This window comes from Diabrotica virgifera, chromosome 4, assembly GCF_917563875.1.
Source record: "Diabrotica virgifera virgifera chromosome 4, PGI_DIABVI_V3a".
In the NCBI taxonomy this organism is placed as follows: domain Eukaryota; kingdom Metazoa; phylum Arthropoda; class Insecta; order Coleoptera; family Chrysomelidae; genus Diabrotica; species Diabrotica virgifera.
Window position 1 is genome coordinate 242,771,904 of NC_065446.1, and position 22,374 is coordinate 242,794,277.

The window sequence follows — 22,374 nt, forward strand, 5'->3', positions numbered from 1 at the left end:
AACTAGAATATGCAGGCCACAACTTACAAAGTGTTGTAGCGTAGCGCCATTCGAAGAAGAAGAATATTTACCACTGCAGTTTTTCCGGACTAAAGATGTGTTTCAATTATTGAACACGCCGTGTATAACTAAAATATACATTTTAAAATATCAAATTTCCATGAAATTTTAATTAGTCCCTGTATTTTAAATACATATCTATAATTAGCATAATTGGTCAAGGTTGACGACAGTGAACAGCAGGAACATAGCAGGAACATGCGCACTGTTCACATTCTCAGGGCGCATCAACGCATACTAGATACTGTAAACAAACCAAATTTAAAAATTAAAATTCTTCCTTTCGACTTTGATCAAAGTCTTCGACTCACGCACAGCTGTTTTGAACGTCAACCTTGAAATAGACTATAGTAACACGCATCTTTTTTCCCTGAGACTTATATCATAAAAATAATGTTATTCTAATATTTGTCTTATCGCTAAGATAGATGCTACGCTACATAAAAACTCACTTCTATTGTTAAATTATTTCTAGTTGTCGTTACGTTAAGTATTATTTTATAAATAATACCAGACGAACTATGGGTTCTAAAGTGGCTGCAATATTTAGTTTCGTGTTAGTTTTTTGTAGTGTGAATTATGTGAGTTCCTTGAAGGTTTTGGGGTTGTTTCCCTACGGAGCTCCTAGCCACTACTTTTTAGGAAACGAGCTCCTAAAAGGTATCGCAGAAGCTGGCCATGATGTGACTATGATAACAGTTTTTGAAGAAAAGAATCCTCCTAAGAATGGGAAGTTTCGGCAGCTTGTTTTAAAGGAAGTGTTAAATGTACAATACGGTAAGAATGATAGTTACTATTTGCCATTAATGTGAACTCTTACTTTTCATATGCACCCAAAAAGTTTAAAAAAATCATTTCTATAATCAAGAATTGTTTTGAAAATGATTGTCATATTTAGCCTATAAACAAACCGAATATCTTTTAAACTATTATTAATAAATAAAAAATTTATTTATGTGAAAAGCTGATTTTGCCATGTACCTATGAAGGGGCCCGACAAGGGCCGTCTTTCACCTATTGGAATAAGCCTTGGGCACATTAGGAAAATCAGGCCCCTGGCCTATAGCTATAATAAAGCACTACCTTGTTAGAATAGAAAAATAACATATTATAAATATGCAAAGTTTTAGCTTTATTTTTATTCCTTTTTATGGCCATCGGTATATAATTCGCAAATATTTTACGGCTATCCCTACTTTTTCTGTCTTTACACGGCAAATTACGTGTAGTAAAATTCTCACTGGTGTGGATATGTAAACTTTACTTGACAATGTCATCATTAACTTTAAAGATGGCTTTTGAATGTTCTTGGATAACTGTTACTTGTATAATTAATTGCCTTAATTAATAATTCAGTTAATTAATATGATAATTGTTTCACTAACTATGTACCTATTCCGTGATTGTAATAATTTATCTAATGTAGAACAAAAACTAATAATCAATCGAGAAAAGAGGAAAAGTGATAAAGTGATTTTTTAATAACATATTGTTACTATGAAACGCTTACAATTTTGAACATCTTTAACAACAAAATACTTGGATCACTGAATATATCCTGGTCAATTCTCTGCTTGGGTCGTCCATAAATAACAAACAATTAACTTTTTATTAAATTCACGTCTTATAGTTATTAAGGTACCAAGGGTATTATAAGGATAATAACGCTTGAGGTCAATGGTGTATTTACCGAGGGCCTTTGGCCCGAGGGATATACGTAGACCGAAAGCGTTATTATTATAATACCCGTGGTGCCTTCAACGTTTAATGTCCGACTAAATTATTCTTTATATGCGAAAAATTTGAATGAATTTTGAATTAAATAGTTTTCAAATAAGTACATTTACCAGTACCAGTAGTAAAGTAATTGTGGTAACCATAGTTTTACTTAGGTTGATATTTGTCAACTTGACAGTATCTAAGTCGTTATTTAAATTTAATGCCCAAGGGCGTTATTTTTCAAACAGTTTGGCTTCCCAAACAGTTCTTGAACTTCCGCATTCGTCCGTCTTCTCCATTCGTCATCTCCCACGTTCACACCACCGAAAATCTTCCTCAGCACACTCCGTTCCAATCTTTCCAATGCATTTTCTTCTCTCTTATTCAGAATCCAACACTCACTACTATACAGTACTGTAGGTTGTATCACCGTACTATTGATTCAGTCAATTTGTAGAATATTGCCTCTAATGCACAATTAAAAAGGACAGTTGACAGAGGGTCTCCCTGCTTCAAACCCCTTCGTACTTTGAACTTTTCTGAGAGGCTACCCTCCAGTGCTACTCGATTTTCTGTTCTCTCCAGTGTCATTTTTACTAGTTTGACCAACTTCTCCGGTATCCCAATTAACCGAAGTGCATGATACAGACGTTTCCTTACGACTGTATTATATGTCTGCTTGAAATCTATAAAAAGGAGCTTCATGTTTAGCTGCTGGTCGTAGGTACCGCTCTGTAACATCTTTAATACGAAAATCTGATCTATGATAGATCTTCCTTTCTTAAAACCACCTTGATATTCACCTACCTGCACACTAACATATCTGTCTAATTTTTCTCTTATAACCTTGGCAAGAACTTTATAAATTACATCAATCAAAGCGATGCCTCTGTAACTTTCACACTGAAATTTATCTCCCTTTTTAAATATCGGGCATGTTACAGCCTGACTCCATTGTTTTGGCATTTCTTCCTGATCCCATATCATCTTTAGCAGGCTACATATTCTCTTTTCTAATATTTTACCCCCATGTTTAATCATCTCTTCATGGATGTCGTTGATACCTGCACTTTTGTTATTTTTTATGCTTCTTAAGACTTCCATTATTTCCTCGTCTATCGGCGGCTCCACTACATCGTCTTGGTTGTAGATTTCTTGTATCACTTCCATCTGAACCTCGTCATTACCTTCCTGCCTCTCATTTAGCAGTTCCTCAAAATGCTCTCTCCACCTGTCCAGTTTTCCTTCCTTGTCTCCTATTATGTGCCCCTCTTTGCTCCTGTAAAATTTTTGTCCTCTTGAATACTGTTCTTTTCCTCTTTTTGCTTCTTGGTATAAATTTCTAATGTTCTTATTGATATAGTGTTGCTCAATATCTTCAAGCTTTTTAGTCATGTGTTCCCGTTTTTTATATCTACACATTCCCTTTGTGTTTCTTCTCTCTTCTTCATATTTCTTTCTATTTTTTTCACTTGGCTCATCTACCATTCTTTGCCTTGCCTGATTCCTTTTCTCTAAACTTTTTCTACAGTCATCATCGAACCATTCTTTTTCTTGTTTTCTTCTTACTTGTCCTAGGTGCTTACTTGCTGATTCCTTCAAAGATTCTTCGATTTCTGTCCACTCCGTGTCTATATTGTCAGGGTACTGCCTACTTCTAAGCTTGTTCGTAATTTCTGCTTCAAAGCTCTTTGCAATGTCATCGTTGTTCAATTTGGCAACATCGTATTTTTTTCAACTTTCCAATTGGCATCTCGGTTTCGGCATACTTTCTCTTATTTTTGCTATCAACAATATATATGATCGGAATCCATATCAGCTCCTCGATAGCTTCTTACATCTGTTATTTGTTTCGAATGCTTAGCTTCAATCAAAATATGGTCATTTTGATTCCTTGTTTGGCCATCTGGTGAAATCCATGTCTCTTTATGTTTTGCCTTATGATCAAAGTATGTACTCATTATTCTCATATATTTTGTTTCTTGATCTTTGGTTTTTGAAGGGGCGTGCACATTTAATAAACTTAGCTTTCTAGTCTTACCTCTGATTCTCAGCATACAGCTCCTTTCCGATAAAGCTTCAAAGGCTACCATGACCCTCTGTAGCCTCTCACTTACCACAAAATCTGTACCCAGCATTCTATCGGCGTTTTCACTATTGAAAAAACTGTAACCGTTCACTGTTATCACACAGTGATAATAGTGATGACTTCTTGCATTGCTAATACATCCCACTTATACTGCTTCATCACTGCGACTATCTGCTTCAAAGCACCAGCTTCATACGTACTCCTCATGTTACAAGTTCCTATTCTAAGAATGGGCTCATTGTTTCTCTGTTTTTTCCCTCTTACATTTATCATTCGTGTGTTCTCTCAGATCCTTGTTCGTAGCGTTTTTTTGTCATCTTGTTGTTCCCATCACGCGGACTCCTCTAGTTTCTTGGTTGGTCCAACTTTCCGTCCTTTCTGTTCCATCTCCAAGCTTTTCGTTCTATTATAAGCTTCCTGAACCCCAGCTTCACTGACTTGCCCTCTCTCCTAGCTTCTTGAGCTTTTTTCCATAATTCGCTCTTCATTTCCATCTCCGCTACTGTTAGATCATCATTTATATAAATCTGTTCTTCCTTAAAATCCCATAGTTTTTTTATTTTACATTACCTTCCTCTTATCTGCGGTTTCCAAGTGCAGTAAACATTTTTCCTCTCCCACTTTTACAGTTGCCTTAAGAGGAAAAAGTAGCGATCAACAGGTAGCGAAAACGCGTTCCAAGATTGCGGCTGTAATTTTGAATATTTTTTCGAGATATTTGGCACACGTATTCGTAATAGAATAAAGAATGGCGGTACAGGGCCCAATTTAAAAAATATATTAATATGTGGAAATTACTCTGTAATTAAATACAATGTTAAAAAACGAGCCTGTACCGCCATTAAGAAGAACAAAAAAATACACTTCCTTCAAATAAACTTTTTTATCCGATGCCTAGATTTTGTGTCATTTTGGAACTACTAAAATTTTTTATTTCATTACTAGTTCCAAAATGACACAAAATCTAGGCATCGGATAAAAAAGTTTATTTGAAGAAAGTGTATTTTTTTGTTCTTCTTAATGGCGGTGCAGGTATAGGCTCGTTTTTTTAATATTATATTTAATTACAGAGTAATTTCCACATATTAATATATTTTTCAAATTGGTCTCTGTACCGCCTTCTTTATTATATTACGAATACGTGTACCAAATATCTCGAAAAAATATTCAAAATTATAGCCGCACTCTTGGAACGCGTTTTGGCTACCTGTTGATCGCTACTGTATCACCTTAATATCCACTTTTATATTCATAGTCTTCTCAATCATGTTTTCCATCACCTCTTTTAAAATGTCTGAGTCATGCGTATAACACCGGTTATAATCACGTTGGCTTTTTTGCTTTCTTTCTCTAAATACTCAACCCTACTTGTTAAATATCTTACATCTCTTCTAGCTTGCTCATTCTCTTTTTTAATTTCTTTGTTTTCTTTCATATTTTTTTATTTTCTTCTCTCAATATTCTAATTTCTTCTGCATAACTTCCTCGTTCCCTTTTAATATCCTTCACAGCGGATGCTAAATCTTCCAACAATGTCATCACCCTGTCCATTTTTCTTTGATCCGACGACATTTCAGTAACTTCTCACACGCCCCCGTAGTCCAGTCGTGTTAGACGAATAACAGGCCTAACCTTGCATTAGGAGCTGCCCCAAATTTTATTTTTCTTATCTTTAGGGGGGTCAATAGTGGTGTAAATTTAATATCTCGACTGAATTCCGCCTTTGCGTTAGCCGCCATCTTGATTTTAAACGAGAACCGTTTTTGCTCAATACTTCCGCCATTTTCAACTTTTCGACAAAAAGTATAAGAACAAAAATTGTTGAAAATGTGATTTTCTATAATTTATATTAATACAATTTTTCGTGCGGTCGATATTTTCCGAGTTATGGCGGAAAATAGTGGCAGAGCATAATTATGGAATTATCTCTTTTATTATTAGTTTTACGACAAAAGTGTTCCTATAAAAATATAGAGAGGATTAAATTCTACACAATTTTGATTTCTTTCATTTTTTTTCTAAAATGAATATTTAAGGAAGTACGTATGCAGTAATGGCGCGAGCGTAAGACTTGATTGAATTTATAGCAATTGTTTTTGTTCACTATCTACGCCATTTTCAACTAAAATTGATCCAAATATAATTTCCTACAATTTCTTTTTAACAATTTTTTTGTGGGAAAAGTGGGAAAATAGTAAAAAGTGGTGGGGGGAGCATAATTATTGGATTGAATCTTGTATTGGAGCTGCCCCAAATTTTGTAATTCTATCCTTTAGGTGAGATCAATAGTAGTGTAAATTTAAAATCTCGACTGAATTCCGCGGTTGCATTAGCCGCCATATTGATTTTAAAGGAGAACCGTTGTTGCTTAATATTTCCGCCATTTTCAACTTTTCGACATAATTGTACATAAACAAAAATAAAGAGAATTATACTTTATACAATTTTTGAAATTTCAAATGAAACACCAACCAAACTAAGTCCATAAAAGTCATAAATAATAACATATGCATTAAGTTCACTTAATTTTATTAACTAGCGGATTTTGTTGGTTGAATTTGTCTATCGATATTTTAGGTTTCATGTCAGCTAATATATTTTAATATTTCAACAATTTTTTTTGAAGTTATACTTCTTTACCGGCGATATGAGGGTGAATTTTTATATGTTAAAACCTATGATTCCGGCGCATGCGCATTATAACTTTGTTCTGATTGGATGTTCAAATGACATGTCAAAAATTATTCAATATGGCGGCTGTGGCACAGCTGTAGTTAGATTATTTATGGTTGTTGCGTTTTAAAATTTGTGTGAAAAGAAACAACAAACAAAAGTTAGTTAATAGTTATACTGCCTTTTTAAATAGTTTTCATATACCTATATTTTTGGACTTTTGGACTATTTTGGACAAGGAAAACTCATTCTAATTTGGTAAGTAGTTTTTATTATAATCATATTGTAATTATACATTTGGATTAGGTTGAAATACAGTAGAGCGTCGATTATCCGAACTAATTGGGGGACATAGGTGTTCGGAAAACCGATTTGTTCGGATAGTCGAACTACAATATATTGATACATATTTATAGTCATACATATTTATCCACAAGTGAATAGAATCCATATTTATATACCTACATATTTATTTATATCTTGATAATGACAACTAGCAACTAAACAAAAAAGTGCAGTCTTTGCAACAACATAATTATTTTTGGATACAATATTGAAGAAAATTGAAGATATTTTAGGCGTCAATTACTAACGCTTGCTCGGTATTCGAGTGCGGGACGCGGGAGTCGATAGTTCGAATAAGCGGTCGTTCGGTTGATCGACGTTCGGATAATCGACGCTCTACTGTACATTTATTTTCTCAAGAATGGGGATTTTAGAGAGAAATCCCAAATTAGGTCCGATTTTTATTTTTAAATTATGATTTTTTGGCGTAGATTTATTTATCTAGTAGGTATGTAATGCTTTGATTTACATACTTTATTTGATTACCAACAAAAGTTCTACCAATCTTCATCTAATATATTGTTTTCTTACTGTTTTGTTATATTTTAATATTTTCTTCCACAAAATTTAAACTACATGATTTAATTATGTTCAAAACAACTGTCAAACAGTAAAACGTTCAGTTACCCTATTTTTCCACATGACAAATAATGTGGAATTGGACGAGTGAGTCTAGTTGTTCTGAAGCTATTTTCTTGTGGCATTTTTACAATTTTAACTATTTATAATGGGAAATAAGCCGCAACATTATTATTATTATCAACCCGAGTTGGGGTTGATTTCATGTAATCGAATGAACTATCTTTCAGTAAAGTCGTCCCAGGAGCGCAACTCATAAATATTGGCAATATCATTTTAAAGTCTTCTACTATAAAATGTATTATATGTATCTGAATTGCCGATATAAATGAGTCAAATTAAATAAATTATTAGAAGAATTTTTTTACTAAGCAACAACATTTTTGTTTATGTTAGTAGTATTTTGTATTTTGACAACGGCACCCGATTTGGGCGTCGAAACGTTATTAAAAATCATTTTTTAATAATATTGCGGCTTATTTCCCATTATACATAGTTAAAAGAGTGAGTCTAGGCTTCGATTACGAATCAAAGCGCCCCGAAATTCACGGGTTTAATTCCCGATGCAAGTTTTTATTATTTTTATTTTTTTATGCATTTTATGATTGTAAGTATATTTGTTATATATTTTTTTTTTCAGAAAATGCGTATTTAAAATTTTTGCCAACAATTATTATCGTTCAGAAATCATTTTTTCTTTGTGGCATTTTTCAATGTGTTTGTGTGCGTTTTATTCTTTTATTTTTTTTAAATTTTTGGTATTGTCTTAAGAATCACATAATATGTAGTAGAAGTATAACTTCTTACGTACGTACAAAGTACACACACATTCCTTTTTTTTAATTTTGGACCCTGTTGGGGGAATTTCCACATCCCCCCCCCCCTCGAAGACCCGTCACTGGTATTTTCGAAAAATTGTAGTAAATCGTAATTGCAACAATTTCAGTCCTTACACTTTTTGTCGAAAAGTTGAAAATGGCGGAGATATTGAACAAAAACCATTGCTATAAAATCAATCAGGTCTTACGCTCGCACTTTTACCGCATACGGACCACCTTAAATATTGATTTTATCAAAAAAATGAAAGAGATCAAAATTGTACAAAATTTAATTCTATTTATTTTTGTGTAGGTACATATTTGTTGTAAAACTAATAATAAACGAGATAATTCAATAATTTAATAATTATGCTCTAACTGTCACTATAACTCAGAAAATATAGACCGCACGAAAAAAATTATAATAAACGAAATTAGAGAAAATCTCATTTTCAACAATTTTAGTGTATATACTTTTTGTCGAAAAGTTGAAAATGGCGGAGATATCGAGCAAAAATTTTCTTGTTTAAAATTAAGATGGCGGCTAACGCAACGGTGGAATTCAGTCGAGATTTTAAATATATACTACTATTGAACCCCCTAAGGATTCGAAAAATAAAATTTGGGGCAGCTCGTAATGCAAGGTAAAATGCTATCCCGACTGGGCTACCGGTACCTACACAAAATTTTTAACACGATAGCGTAAAAGGAGCTCGTCGCTTCCTCCGCTCGGAACTCGTTCCTCTATCCACCGTATTAAAAGCAGTTCTTACCGTATCAGTTTTTGCACGTTCTTATCATCTTTTAATGGGTTTTCGAATATTGTTAATGATTGTAAACACTAAAACTAAACAATGTGAATTTCGCAATTTCTTTTTGTTCTGAAACAATAATTAGGCGATTGCCACAATTCCGTAATCACTTTACGCCAACTACATATTCCGCTCTTCGGTAAAACGTTCCCGTATTAAATTCTCGAAATAGCCCGTATTTTTCGGGTAAATATCTCGGAGCACCAAATACGTCCCTTCTTTAAGAATTCTGCCGCTGAATTCTGTGGCATTATAATATCACCCTGTACAAAATATGTTTAAAACTCATTCAAAGTCATTAATCCATGTAGTATCTGTTCTTGGATTCAATAACCGCAAGTAACATTGAATTGTCATGTTTTGTTATTATTTAAATGTGTATATAAACATTAACTCGGTGGAGAAAGATTATTGTACTCAGTATTTAATTAATGTAAGGTAGGTCGCTACTGATATATGTAAACAGATTGTTATGGTTAGTCATTGATGGAGTTGAGTGTAAATAATATAATGTATTTGAACTAAGAAGAGAGTTTTAATTAATTACGACCTAGAAGACAGTAACAACACACTACTTATTACAATTCTTTCATTTTTACTTTGATTAATTTTCAAGTAGATATTCTGGTAAAAGCAGACATTTAATTTCTAACACTTTCTCGTTTACGTCTTCATAATAGATTTCAGCTAATTATTTGCAGCTTTGCTTCAACTCTTTGGAATTTAGAGCTTTTAAGGGAAAAAAAATCCAAAGCGTTGACTATCAATTATGGGGATAGAGGTTTCGACACTGAATCGTTCTTTTCCATTCAGTTGGACTGATGGTGCAGTCATCAAAAAAATGTCTGGCGTGAGCTTCTACGTCTGGTTCTTCACATCTTGTTTGTGAAAGGCTTTTAACAACTTTTTTTAAACCTAAATGTTATGTCAGCACATTTCAAAGGTAAGTGGAGCCCGGAAAAAAGTTATACATTTTCTGAATCATTTTAAGGAGGGGGTATGGTTTGAAATCAACATATCAAGCACATTTTTGTAAATTTTTTTCGAAGCTATGGTAGAATTATTTTATTTTTAAATTAAATAAGCATACAATTCAAAGAATATGTTAGAAAAAAATTCAATCCAAAATATTGAAAATAATCCATTGGTGACAAATTTTGACAGGCAGCTCACAAAAAAATGGATTTTGCGGTGGACATCAGAACTCGACACTCGATCATACGAAACAAAAAATTCAAAAAGATTTTATTATCTTATGAGTTTCACGAGATCACAACGTCGAGTTTTTTTATTTTTAATGATTTTTGAATTCTTGGTATCACTCAGAAATCAAAAAAATTAAATTTTTGGTAAAAATTTTGTGAAAATCAACAGATTTATTATTGTCGAACAAAAAATAAGCAAAAAAAGAAAAATATCTCGACGTTGTTACCTCATGAAATGTCCAAAGAAAATCTGTGCAAAATATCAGGTAGATCGGCCTAGTAGTTTTTCAGTTACAATGTCCACCGCATTTGAAAAAGCAGTTTTGAGAAAAATGCGTTTAAAGTTTTGACAACTGCATCTTCATCTTCTTATTTGTCTGCCAAATCGTAAAGTGATGCACATTGGAATATGTTTTTTGAATCGAGGAATAATCTACAAAAGAGAAGGCGAACAGTTGTTTAACGTTTCTCACTACGCTCAAGCGTGCTGGCGCGAAGTCGCGGCAAAGCGAGTCGAATGTAGGGATATTCAACACCCTGTATCTCTGGTAATTTTACTCCGATTATTTTGAAATTTTCAGAGTGTATTCTTGAAAGTATGCACTTTTATTTGAAATAATAAAAAAATTAAATATTTCAAACCATACCCCCCCCCCCCCCCTTAAGAACGGTGTCACCTCTGATACTGCTATGATACTAGCCTGATACAAGTATTACACATATGTATCTAAGATATATTTTTCTTATATTTCACCTATATTTTTTCCGTGCTTAGATTCGGTTATCATTTACGTAATCGAGTAGAGGCTAGGGAGCCCCAATTGATTCGGGGCCCTGGGCACGTGCCCAGTGTGCCCAATGGAGAAGAAGGGCTTGAGCCCGGGATTTGATTTGTTCACGGTTTAGGTTAAATTAAAAAAGTGTAAAAACCATCTTTACGCTATTAAAGTTAAACAAAAAAGATTTTAGCCCACTTGCATTTTAGAATTAGGTTAAGTAGATAAGCTATTAAAAAGTGGGCAGATAATTACGTATCATCACCTCGCATTTCATTATCTGTACCATTTAACCCAAGGATAGGTACTCCAATATTTTTTTGTTTATTTGTAGGATAAGTCCTCAGTCCTTGGCTTCGATCAGTTGTTTTAAATTATGTTATCCATATAAGGAATGGATTTCAAGTGGCCTTAGTTAGTACCTACTATAAATTATCAAATTAGCCATGAAAAATGTAAGTTTTACTGTAGAAAGTAGAAATAATGAACGTGCCACTAAACTGGTTGTATAATTAGGTAATTATTAATTATATAACCATAATATTGAATAATTGTGAATGAAGTGGCTTCGTTGTTATTTCCATGGAGTTTTGTTGGCAGTAAGAATTATTATTAATTATTTGTGAAAAGTGAAGATTTGTTTGGTTAGCTAACGTTCTTGTGAGCTGACGAAACGACTATACTAAAATCACAATAAAGATGCACTATTGTTTGTTTTTTAACCAAGAGGAGTGATTCAAATTTACCGCGCTGTATTGCTTGTTTGTAATTGGTCCAACCGCAGGCAAGTTTACTCCACTGTTATAAAATTTTGACACTAATGACATTTATCAAATTTTGACACTAGTGACATTTCATAGGTTAATTAAGTTATATCTGCGATTTTTGTGTTTTCTGTGTTATTCCTTTAATTTTTAGATTGTTAGTCTACTTTTATATAAAAAGCAGTTGTTTTTGGAACTCTTTAGCGACGTATTAATTTAATATAATATTTATGGATTACTCTTGAGGGCCGACTAGATCAACCAAAAAAGAAGATGTATTTGGTTGTTATTCTAGTGACTTTCATGGGTGTGAATTTGTCTTTTTAGTTTACTCCTCCTGGTTAAAAAATAAACTATAGAAATAAATAAACAATCCAAGACATGTTGAATGTTACAAGGAGCACTCCCAAATCATGATTTACAATGTATATAATATATAGGGTGTCCCAAAATTAGCGGAACGGTCGCATATTTCTCGAAATAAACATCGTATCGAAAAACTGAAAAATACATATTTAATTATTTTCAAAAATCTATCGAATGACACCAAACCCGACCCCCCACTCCACCCCCTAGAAGTGGGGTGAGGGTAATTTTGAAATCTTAAATAGAAACCCCCAGTTTTTATTTTAGAGTTATGGATAGATGGCGCTATAATCGGAAAAAACAATTTATCGTGATACCATAGGTAAATTATAGAAACGGTCTAATATCTTCCAGAAATACACTTCCAAATGAAAAACCAAAAAATATGTAAATCAAAGTTTTTCAACCTAATAAAATATTTAATAAATAAATATTTTAAAAGATATTTAATTGAAAAACTTATTGGACCATTTTCCTGGTGACACCTCCATGGCTTCTAAAAATTGCAAGCCAGATGGATGTTGCAGTGAAGACAAGAGGGAATTCTAAAAGTTGCAATTCACAACCACGTCTACAGCTTGGTAAAATTCCAACGGAAAATGGACCTAGTTACTGTATAGGAGTAATACTAATAAAAATAAAAATGTATACCATTTTTATTCAGTTGCAATGCGAAGGCAAAACTGTCTTATTTTTCACTTAGTGTAGAGAGTGCTAGTTTGCGCACTCTACACTAAGTGAAAAATAATACAGTTTTGCCTTTGCATTGCAACCGAATAAAAATAGTATACATTTTTATTCAGAAACAATATGTATTTAATGTTTTTTAAACATCTATCGAATAACGCTAAACATAGCCCTCCACCTCACCCCCTAAAGGTGGTGTGGGGGTAACTTTAAAATATTCAATAGCAACCTACATTTTTTATTGCGGATTTGTATTCGTCATGAAAAATTAAGCAACATTTATTCGAAACATTTTTTAGAATTGTTGGTAGACGGCGCTAATGAATCGTCTTTTTCCTGGTATAGCGCCATATCAACAATTATTCTAAAAAATGTGTCGAATCAATGTTGCATAATTTTTCATGACCAATCCAAATCTGTAATAAAAATCGAGTTTGCTTTTTAAGATTTTAAAGTTAACCCCCACCCCACCTCTAGGGAGTGGGGTGGAGGGTCATATTTAGTGTGGTTCGATAGATTTTTGAAAAATATTAAACAAGTATTTTCTGGCTTTTCATTTGGAAGTGTATTTCTCGAGATATTAGACCGTTTCTACAGCGTGTCCAATTAAGTCGGCATCATATAGGAAACTTTTTTATTCTTAGTTTTATGGAAAAAAGTTATTCTTTATGAAAAGTTGTGCCTGGTCTAAAACTTAAAATACAACCATCAGTTATCAATTTTTTTAAACCGTATACGAGGAATGTCAAAAAATATGAACTTTACTCAAGAGTAAAGTAGCTTTATTTTTCACAATATTGAAAATTGTTATAATAAAAAGTTGTTTGGAATTAAGAACTATATTTTAATATGCAATTTCATCCTTCTAATAGAAAAAAAAATTGAAAATTTTACCAACCAACATTATTTTTAGTTATTTGTTTGAGTTATGATAACTCTTTTATTATTAATTTTATGAAAAACAGTTATTCTTTATAAAATGTTCTGCAGTGTCTAACACCTAAAATACAACCATCTTATATCAAATTTTGTCAATTTTATACGACGTATATCAAAAAATATGAATTTGCTCAAGAGTGCTTAAAAAATACCGTTATTTTTTACAATATTGAAAATTGTGCTTATGTTAAGTTGTTTATAACTAAAAACCATGTTCTAATATGTAATTCCATCCTTCTTATTGAAATATTCTGAGCTGTAAAGGTACTTTATTCTTGATGGAATTTCATCTTTTTTGACGTACCTCGTATAATATTAATCAAATTTGATATTAGATGGTTGTATTTAAGGTTTTTTAACCATGCAGAACTTTTTACAAAAAATAAGTATTTTTCGTAAAATTAATAATAAAATAGTTATCATAATTGAAATAACTGAAAATAATGTTGGTTATCCATAATTTAAAAAAAATTCAATTTTTTTTTAATTAGAAGGATGAAATTGCATATTAGAATATAGTTCTTAATTCCAAACAACTTTTTTTAAAACAGTTTTCAATATTGCGAAAAATAAAGCTACTTTACTTTTGAGTAAAATTCATATTTTTTGACATACCTCGTATATGGCTTAAAAACATTGACAACTGATGGTTGTATTTTAAGTTTTAGACCATGCACAACTTTTTATAAAGAATAACTTTTTTTCCTAAAACTAAGAATAAAAAAGTTTCCCATATGATGCCGACTTAATTGGACACGCTGTATAATTTACCTATGATTCACGATAAATGGTTTTTTCCGATTATAGCGCCATCTATCCATAACTTGAAAAAATGTCTCGAATAAAAGTTCCTTACTTTTATATAATGAATCCAAATCTATAACGAAAACTGGGGGTTTCTATTTAAGATTTTAAAGTTGTCCCCCACCCCACCACCAAGGGGTAGAGTGGGGAATCGTGTTTAATGTCGTTGGATAGATTTTTAAAAATAATTGAGAAGGTGTATCTCAGTTTTCCGATCCGATGTTTAGTTCGCGAAATATTCGACCGTTCCGCTACTTTTGGGACACCTTGTATATACAGGGTGTTTGGTAAAGAATGGGCCATAGCTTAACCATAGATTCCTGAGCTTAAAATAGGTCGATTTAAGCTAACTTACCTTAGTACAAAAGTTGATAATAACCGAAATACAGGGTGTCAAAGTTAAACTTTTATTTTATTTATTCTTGAATATTTGCTGACGGGCATGGGATAATAACACGAAATTTGGTAAGCGGGGGTGTTTTGGGATGAGAAATCTAAATTCGAGACCAAAAAGGATGTATTAGCCAGAGGGCTACTCAAGGCCTCGACGTTTGTGACTCTCTCCGTCCATGATATTCTCAAGATTCTGGGATACATCCACAGTTCAAATGCCTCTAATTTTTTGGTATCAATCTTTTTCAGCGTCCATGACTCCATTCCGTAGAACAGCACAGAAAGTACGTAACATCTCATCAGGCGAAATTTCATTTCAAGACTCAAATCTCTTCCACAGAACACTCTCTTCATTTTAGAAAAGAACACTTTTTCATAATTTAATTCATAGGCGTAACCAGGGGGGTTTTGAGGGTTATAACCCCCCCCCCCCCCCCACTGGGATGTACTTTGAGCTCTATACGCTTAACACCATAGCCCTCAGAGACCTTCCAGTAGTTGTAACCCCCCCCCTTAGGATCATCCTGGTTACGCCTATGATTTAATTTAATTTAATTTAATGGTTGCCAAGATATCATATTTGTTTATAAGCCAAAAAATTGTTTATAATTTTAAAATATTCCTGAGGTAGCTTAAATAGTCCAATTTCAATTCTGTAAAATACGTTAGATATAGTGTTTTTACACAAAAATCATAGTTATTCTGATGTATTAGAATTATTATGGTTATTATTGCGACCGTAAATTGTTAACTAACAATTTAATTGTTGCTAAAATATTTATTCAATTTCCATCGGCTTCTGGAAATATAATCTATACCAAAAGGGCTTTTAGGTCACTAAGTTATTTAATTATTGATAAATAATTACTTACCTAAAATTTTTGTTGAAAATTAAAGATTTTGTTGGGAAAACCCGCATTTTCCGAGGAAAATTTTCGTTAAAGCAAATCGGGAAAAACATGTCTCTATGCAGAATTTACTTACAGTAGTGAATTTTTATTAGAGTATTTTTGGTGTAAAGCTAAAATCGTTAAAATTCAGAGTTATAGAGCAATAGTTGAAAAAAACACTATTCGGGGGCTCCATTTTGTTTATAAAAAAAATAGCACACAATCTGCGGACTTTGCATACCTATATTATTAATATATACAATCATAAGATTCGATTCCCGCAATAAAATTGCTGGTAAATAACTTTTCCTTATATTTTGCTAATTTGTCCAGAGTAGTACTACTCCACCTCCTATTTCCACTGCTTCAGTCGTGTTCTGACCAACTCGTATGTTTGCACATTGATGCACATCTATATATACCGGGTGAGGCAAATAAAGGGCCTATTAGATATATCTCGAGAACTAAAGGCAACAGAATCATGAAAATTTGAATTAAGGGGCTTTGAAGAGTAATCTATTTAATGAAATTATTTTCATCAATTTGCTACTTCCGGTTATACCGGAAATTGCTTATAATTTCGTTTTTTTTTTTAATGGGACACCCTATATATTTTTACATTTTTGGATTCTCTTCGATGTCTTCTTTCTTAAAATATAAGGTTTTGTAATATTATACAGGGTATTTTAAAAGATAATCATGTTTTTGTATTCATTTCGTAGCAACATTCACACCCTGTAGAGTTGTAGTAGTTTGACATATAAAACTCTACTTACGTTCAAATGATTTTTAATATAGCCTACTATTGTTAAGAATCATTAGTATAGCTAAATTTTTAATTTTAGTATACAGGGTTGGTCGAAACTCGGAATGAGTATTTTCTGAGTTTTCTTAAATGGAACACCCTGTATTTTAGTATTGTAAGGAAATGATATTTTATGGTAATTTTTTATTTCTTAAGCATTCCCTATACCTAACTGCTTTAATTTGTGCTTAATTGTTAATCACACCAACAATTTTAACTACGTAGGTATTTTGATAGCTAAACCATTATTGGTAATTTTAAGGATCAGTCTGGATTAATATGTATTTATTTCTGAAAAATTATTTGTGATTGAATTTTTTCACGGCCAACCTAATAAAATTTTACGTATTTTTTTGCAATTAATGTTTAGATTGAATCACCAATAACTAACAAATGAAAGCAATTAGGTATAGGGAATACTTATAAAATAAAAAAGTACCATGAAATATCATTTCGTTACAATACTAAAATACAGGGTGTTCCATTTAAGAAAACTCAGAAAATATTCATTCCGAGTTTCGACCAACCCTGTATACTAAAATTTCAAAATTAGATATACTAATGATTCTTAACAATAGTAGACTATATTAAAAATCACTTGAACGTAAGCAGAGTTTTTAATGTCAAACTGTTACAATTCTACAGGGTTTGCATATTGCTACGAAATTAATAAAAAAACGTAAATATCTTTTAAAATACCCTGTATAATATTACAAAACCTCATATTTTAAGAAAGAAGATATTGATGAGAATCCAAAAATATAAAAATATACAGGGTGTCCCATTAAAAAAAACGAAGTTAAGTTCCGGTATAACCGGAAGTTGCAAAGAGATGAAAATATTTTCATTTAATAGATCATCCTTCAAAACCCCTACATTCCAATTTTTATGATTCTGTTGCCTTTATTTCTCGAGATATTTCTAATAGGCCAGTTATCTGCCTCACCCTATATACAAGGTGTCCCAAAAGTAGTGGAACGGTCGAATATTTCGCAAACTAAACATCGGATCGAAAAACTGAAAAATACGTGTTCAATCATTTTAAAAAATCTATCCAAAGACACCAAACACCAACCTCCACTACACCCCCTGGAGGTGGGGTGGGGGGGGGTAACTTTAAAATCTCAAATGGAAACCTCTAGATTTTCTTGCAGATTTGGATTCGTTACGTAAAAGTAAGCAACTTTTATTCAAGACAGTTTTTCGAACTGTGGATAGATGGCGCTATAATTGGGAAAAATGATTTATCCTGATACCATGGGTAAATTATAGAAACGGTCTAATATCTCGAGAAATACACTTCCAAATGAGAAACCAAACAAATTTTTTTTAATACTTTTCAAAAACCTATCGAATAACACTAAACATAATGTTATGGGGGTTATGTTTAAACACCCTCCAACCCACCCCATGGAGGTGGGGTGGGGGGTAACTTTAAAATATTAAATATCAACCCCCACTTTTTATTACAGATTCGGATTTGTCATGAAAAACTAAGCAACATTTATTCGAAACATTTTTTAGAATTGTTGATAGATGGCGCTTTATTAGCGCCATCTATCAGCATTTTTAAAAAATGTTTCGAATAAATGTTGCTTAATTTTTCATGACGAATTCGAATCTGCAATAAAATGGGGGTTGCTATTTAAGATTTTAAAGTTACCCCCCACCCCACCTCCAGGGGGTGGGTTGGAGGGTCATGTTTAGTGTTTATCGATAGGTTTTCGAAAAATATTAAAAACCTGTTTTTTGGTTTCTTATTTGTAAGTGTATTTCTCGAGATATTAGACCGTTTCTATAATTTACCTATGGTATCAGGATAAATCGTTTTTCCCAATTATAGCGCCATCTATCCACAGTTCGAAAAAATGTGTTGGATAAAAGTTGCTTACTTTTACGTAACGAATGCAAATCTGCAAGAAAAACTAGGGCTTTCCATTTAAGATTTTAAAGTTACCCCCCACCCCACCTCCAGGGGGTGTAGTGGGAGTTGGTGTTTGGTGTCATTGGATAGATTTTTGAAAATGATTGAACACGTATTTTTCAGTTTTTCCATCTGATGTTTAGTTCGCGAAATATTCGACCGTTCCCCTACTTTTGGGACACCCTATATAAAAGAAAGTCGAGTTATGTTAGTTACACCATTTATAACTCGAGAACGGCTCAAAAGATTTTTATGAAATTTTAAACGTGTATTTTACCGGACTGTGAATAGGCATAGCTCTGATTTCATGCCCGTACGTCATAAGGGGGGTTGCCCCCCTGAAATATTTTTTTAATTTTTTGACAAACCGTTTTTTTTAATTTTGTATGATGTAGAAGCAAAAGATACATACAATCCTAAATTTTCACTTTTTTATCTTCAACCGTTATTTTGTAATAGCTATTTAAATATTGTACATCTATATACAGTGCTAGTCAAAAGTCCGTACCCCCCCTCGTATCTTTTGAACGGTTATACATATAATAGTGAAATTTGGAGAGAGGAAATAAACGGACGTACGCTTCTTAACTAGTCATGACAGGTGACGTAATAGTGACAGATGATTTTACAGCGCCACTGTGACAGATCATTTTAAGTGGGACCTTATGGCAAGTGACACCTCATTTGAAAGGTATTGATAATACCTATTCAGTCATACTAATTTTTTTTGGGTTTAATTTGATTTTGATTTTGGTGAATAAATGAAATAAATATAACTTTGTAGTTTCGCATTTAATTATTAAAAATTCAAATGTCCGCCCATGGTTATTTTGTCAAAAAAGTTGACATTTTTCAGCTCTCTAGTAGTTTTTACGTCAACGTCAACCTTTTTGACAAGTAACCATAGGCGGAGGTTTGAATTTTTATTAATTAAATGCGAAACTACAATTTTATATTATTTCATTTATTCATACAAATGAGTTTAAACTCAAACAAAATTAGTATAGCTGAATGGGTATTTTCAATACCTATCAAACGAGGTATCGCTTACCATAGGGTACCATTTAAAATTATCTGTCACAGTGGCGTTGTAAAGTCATCTGTCACTTTTACGTCACCTGTCATGACTAGTTAAGAAGCATACGTCAGTTCATTTCCTTCCTCCAAATTTCACTATTATAAGTATAACCGTTCAAAAGTTACGAGGGGGGTACGGACTTTTGACTAGCACTGTATACAGTGAGCACGTAAAGGTTGGAATAAATTCATGTTATCAAGAGTGGACGACTTTGGAAGAAAATCCCGAAAGAGGTCAATTTTTATTTTTAAAATTACGACTTTTTGGCAAATATGTCATACGAGTGACGTCACCAATCTGAGCATGATGACGTCATGGATGATTTTTTAAATAAGAATAGGGGTCGTGTGATAGCTCATTTGAAAGTTAATTAAATTCTCTATTAACATAATTTATACAGGGTGTCCAAAAAAATTTTTTGAAATTAAATTCATTGACATAAAAAGATGAACATAGGTAATTTATTTAATTCAAAATACATTTTACTGCTCTCATAAAACAGAAAAAAATATTTATTTGAAAAATAATCATTGCTTTTCGCTAAAATTAAAGGTTCAAACTGTCAAGAGGCAGGTGGGTGGCTGCTTTAGTATTGAATTTAAGCAAAAAACAATATTTATTGATCAAATATACATTTTTTCCTGTTTTCTGATAGCAGTAAAATGTATTTTGAATTAAATAAATTACACACATCCTCCTTTATATTATGTTAATAAATTAAATAAAAAAAAAATTTTTGGACACCCTATATAAATAATTGTGTTAATATTTATATTACTGAATATATAATTAAATTACCTTTCAAATGAGCTATCACACGACCCCTATTCTCATTTAAAAAAATCATCGATGACGTCATCACGCCCAGATGGGTGAAGTCAGTAGTATGATATATATGCCAAAAAGTCGTAATTTAAAAATAAAAATTAACCTGTTTCGGAATTTTTTTCCAAAGTTGTCCATTCTCGAGAAAATGAATTTATTCCAACTTTTACGTGCTCTCTGTATAAAAGAAAGTCGAGTTATGTTAGTTACACCATTTATAACTCGAGAACGGCTCAAAAGATTTTTATGAAATTTTACACGTGTATTCTACCGGACTGGGAATAGGCATAGCTCTGATTTCATGCCCGTACGTCATAAGGGGGGTTGCCCCCCCTGAAATATTTTTTTAATTTTTTGACAAACCATTTTTTTTTTTAATTTTGTATGATGTAGAAGCAAAAGATACATACAATTCTAAATTTTCACTTTTTTATCTTCAACCGTTATTTTTTAATAGCCATTTAAATATTGTACATCTTTGTTGCCATACTCCTTCGAAACGACTTGACCGATTTTTATGAATGAATTCGGAACAAAACGGTTCTATTTTTTCTTCTCTAGCGCAGTCCGTTTCCGAAATAGCGAACCGTAAGCCGTAGCAAAATTCTGAGCACAGAAGAAGAACGAATGGGAAATTTCATAAAAGAAAAGTTAAACAGATTAACTTTTGGACTGAAATTGTATAAAATATGAATTTTTTAATTTTACGCAATTTTCAAAAAATCTTGCTTTCGCCTGGGCAAACCGTCCAGTTTATTTATGTTTATTAGATGAACTAACGAAAAATTATTATTGTCATAATTAATTAATATTTAGAATTTTAACCTTTAACTACCCGCGCTTCAAAATATAACATACCTACACGCGTGGCGTACTTTATACGCCACAAGAAAATACACTTAAAAAGAGCGGATTTGTTTTTTTTTTTGAAAAAATACACTTATTTGTCTGTTATAAACCTTATTCGGCGTCAGCGAATACTTGGAGTTCCTTCTCAGTAAGCAAATTGGGATATATAACTGGAATCTGATTCCATGATAAATAAAATTGCTAATAAAAATTTTTTTGAAATGATATTTTTTACTTAAGAAAAAGTATTGTTTATAAAGAAAAATATATTTTGTGCCATAATGACTAAAAACATTTGAAATATGTACCTACTTATATTACTAATTGTATTACTATAATTGTGGCGTATGTTATCCACCACCGGAAACAACAAATAATAAACTGTAAATTACGATCTTCCTAGAACGCCGATTATTAAACTAAATCCAGTGTAAAGCACATTCCAGTGATAGGTTAGATAAATAAACAAAGACAAAAATTAAATTTTTAAATACATTTGTAGTAGAATTCTTATATGTGGCGTACAAAAATACGCCAGCGCGTGTAGTTAAAGGTTGAGGTATGAATTAAAATAATAAAATTTATTTTACTTTAAAAACTAAACAGTTTTTCCATTCTCTTAGGCTAAAAATATTTCTCATTCTCATATTTTGACGTTTGTACCCTCGGAGATTGCTGGGAAAATTTACACTTAAAATAACAAAATTCAGTTTGGCAACACTGTGTGAATGTTGATAGAAACATATCCCTTTTAAGATAAACAGAACTGTAATTTAGTCCAGACTAATTAATATATTTGTTGCCAGCAAAAATGAGATTTTTCAACCAAATACTGCTTCAAATATGATGTGCAAAATAATTTTTAATTGGGCTCTGCTAATGAGCTTGCTTTTTTTGTCATTAAAGTAAAAAAAAAATTTAATTTCACTCATTAAATCGTTATCGTCCAGTTATCGTCTTAATTATTTTAACTT

The 22,374-nt window shown here is 32.3% G+C and overlaps 1 protein-coding gene across 1 annotated transcript in view; it reads left to right on the forward strand.

Annotated features, from left to right (window-relative positions):
• Positions 1-340: 340 nt before the first annotated feature.
• LOC114347214 (UDP-glycosyltransferase UGT5) overlaps positions 341-22,374 on the forward strand; it is a 29,769-nt gene continuing 7,735 nt past the window's right edge. The window contains exon 1 of the mRNA XM_028297946.2: positions 341-837. Within this exon, the coding sequence (XP_028153747.1) occupies positions 582-837 (256 nt within the window). The 5' untranslated portion in view covers positions 341-581. The remainder of the gene's footprint in view (positions 838-22,374) is intronic.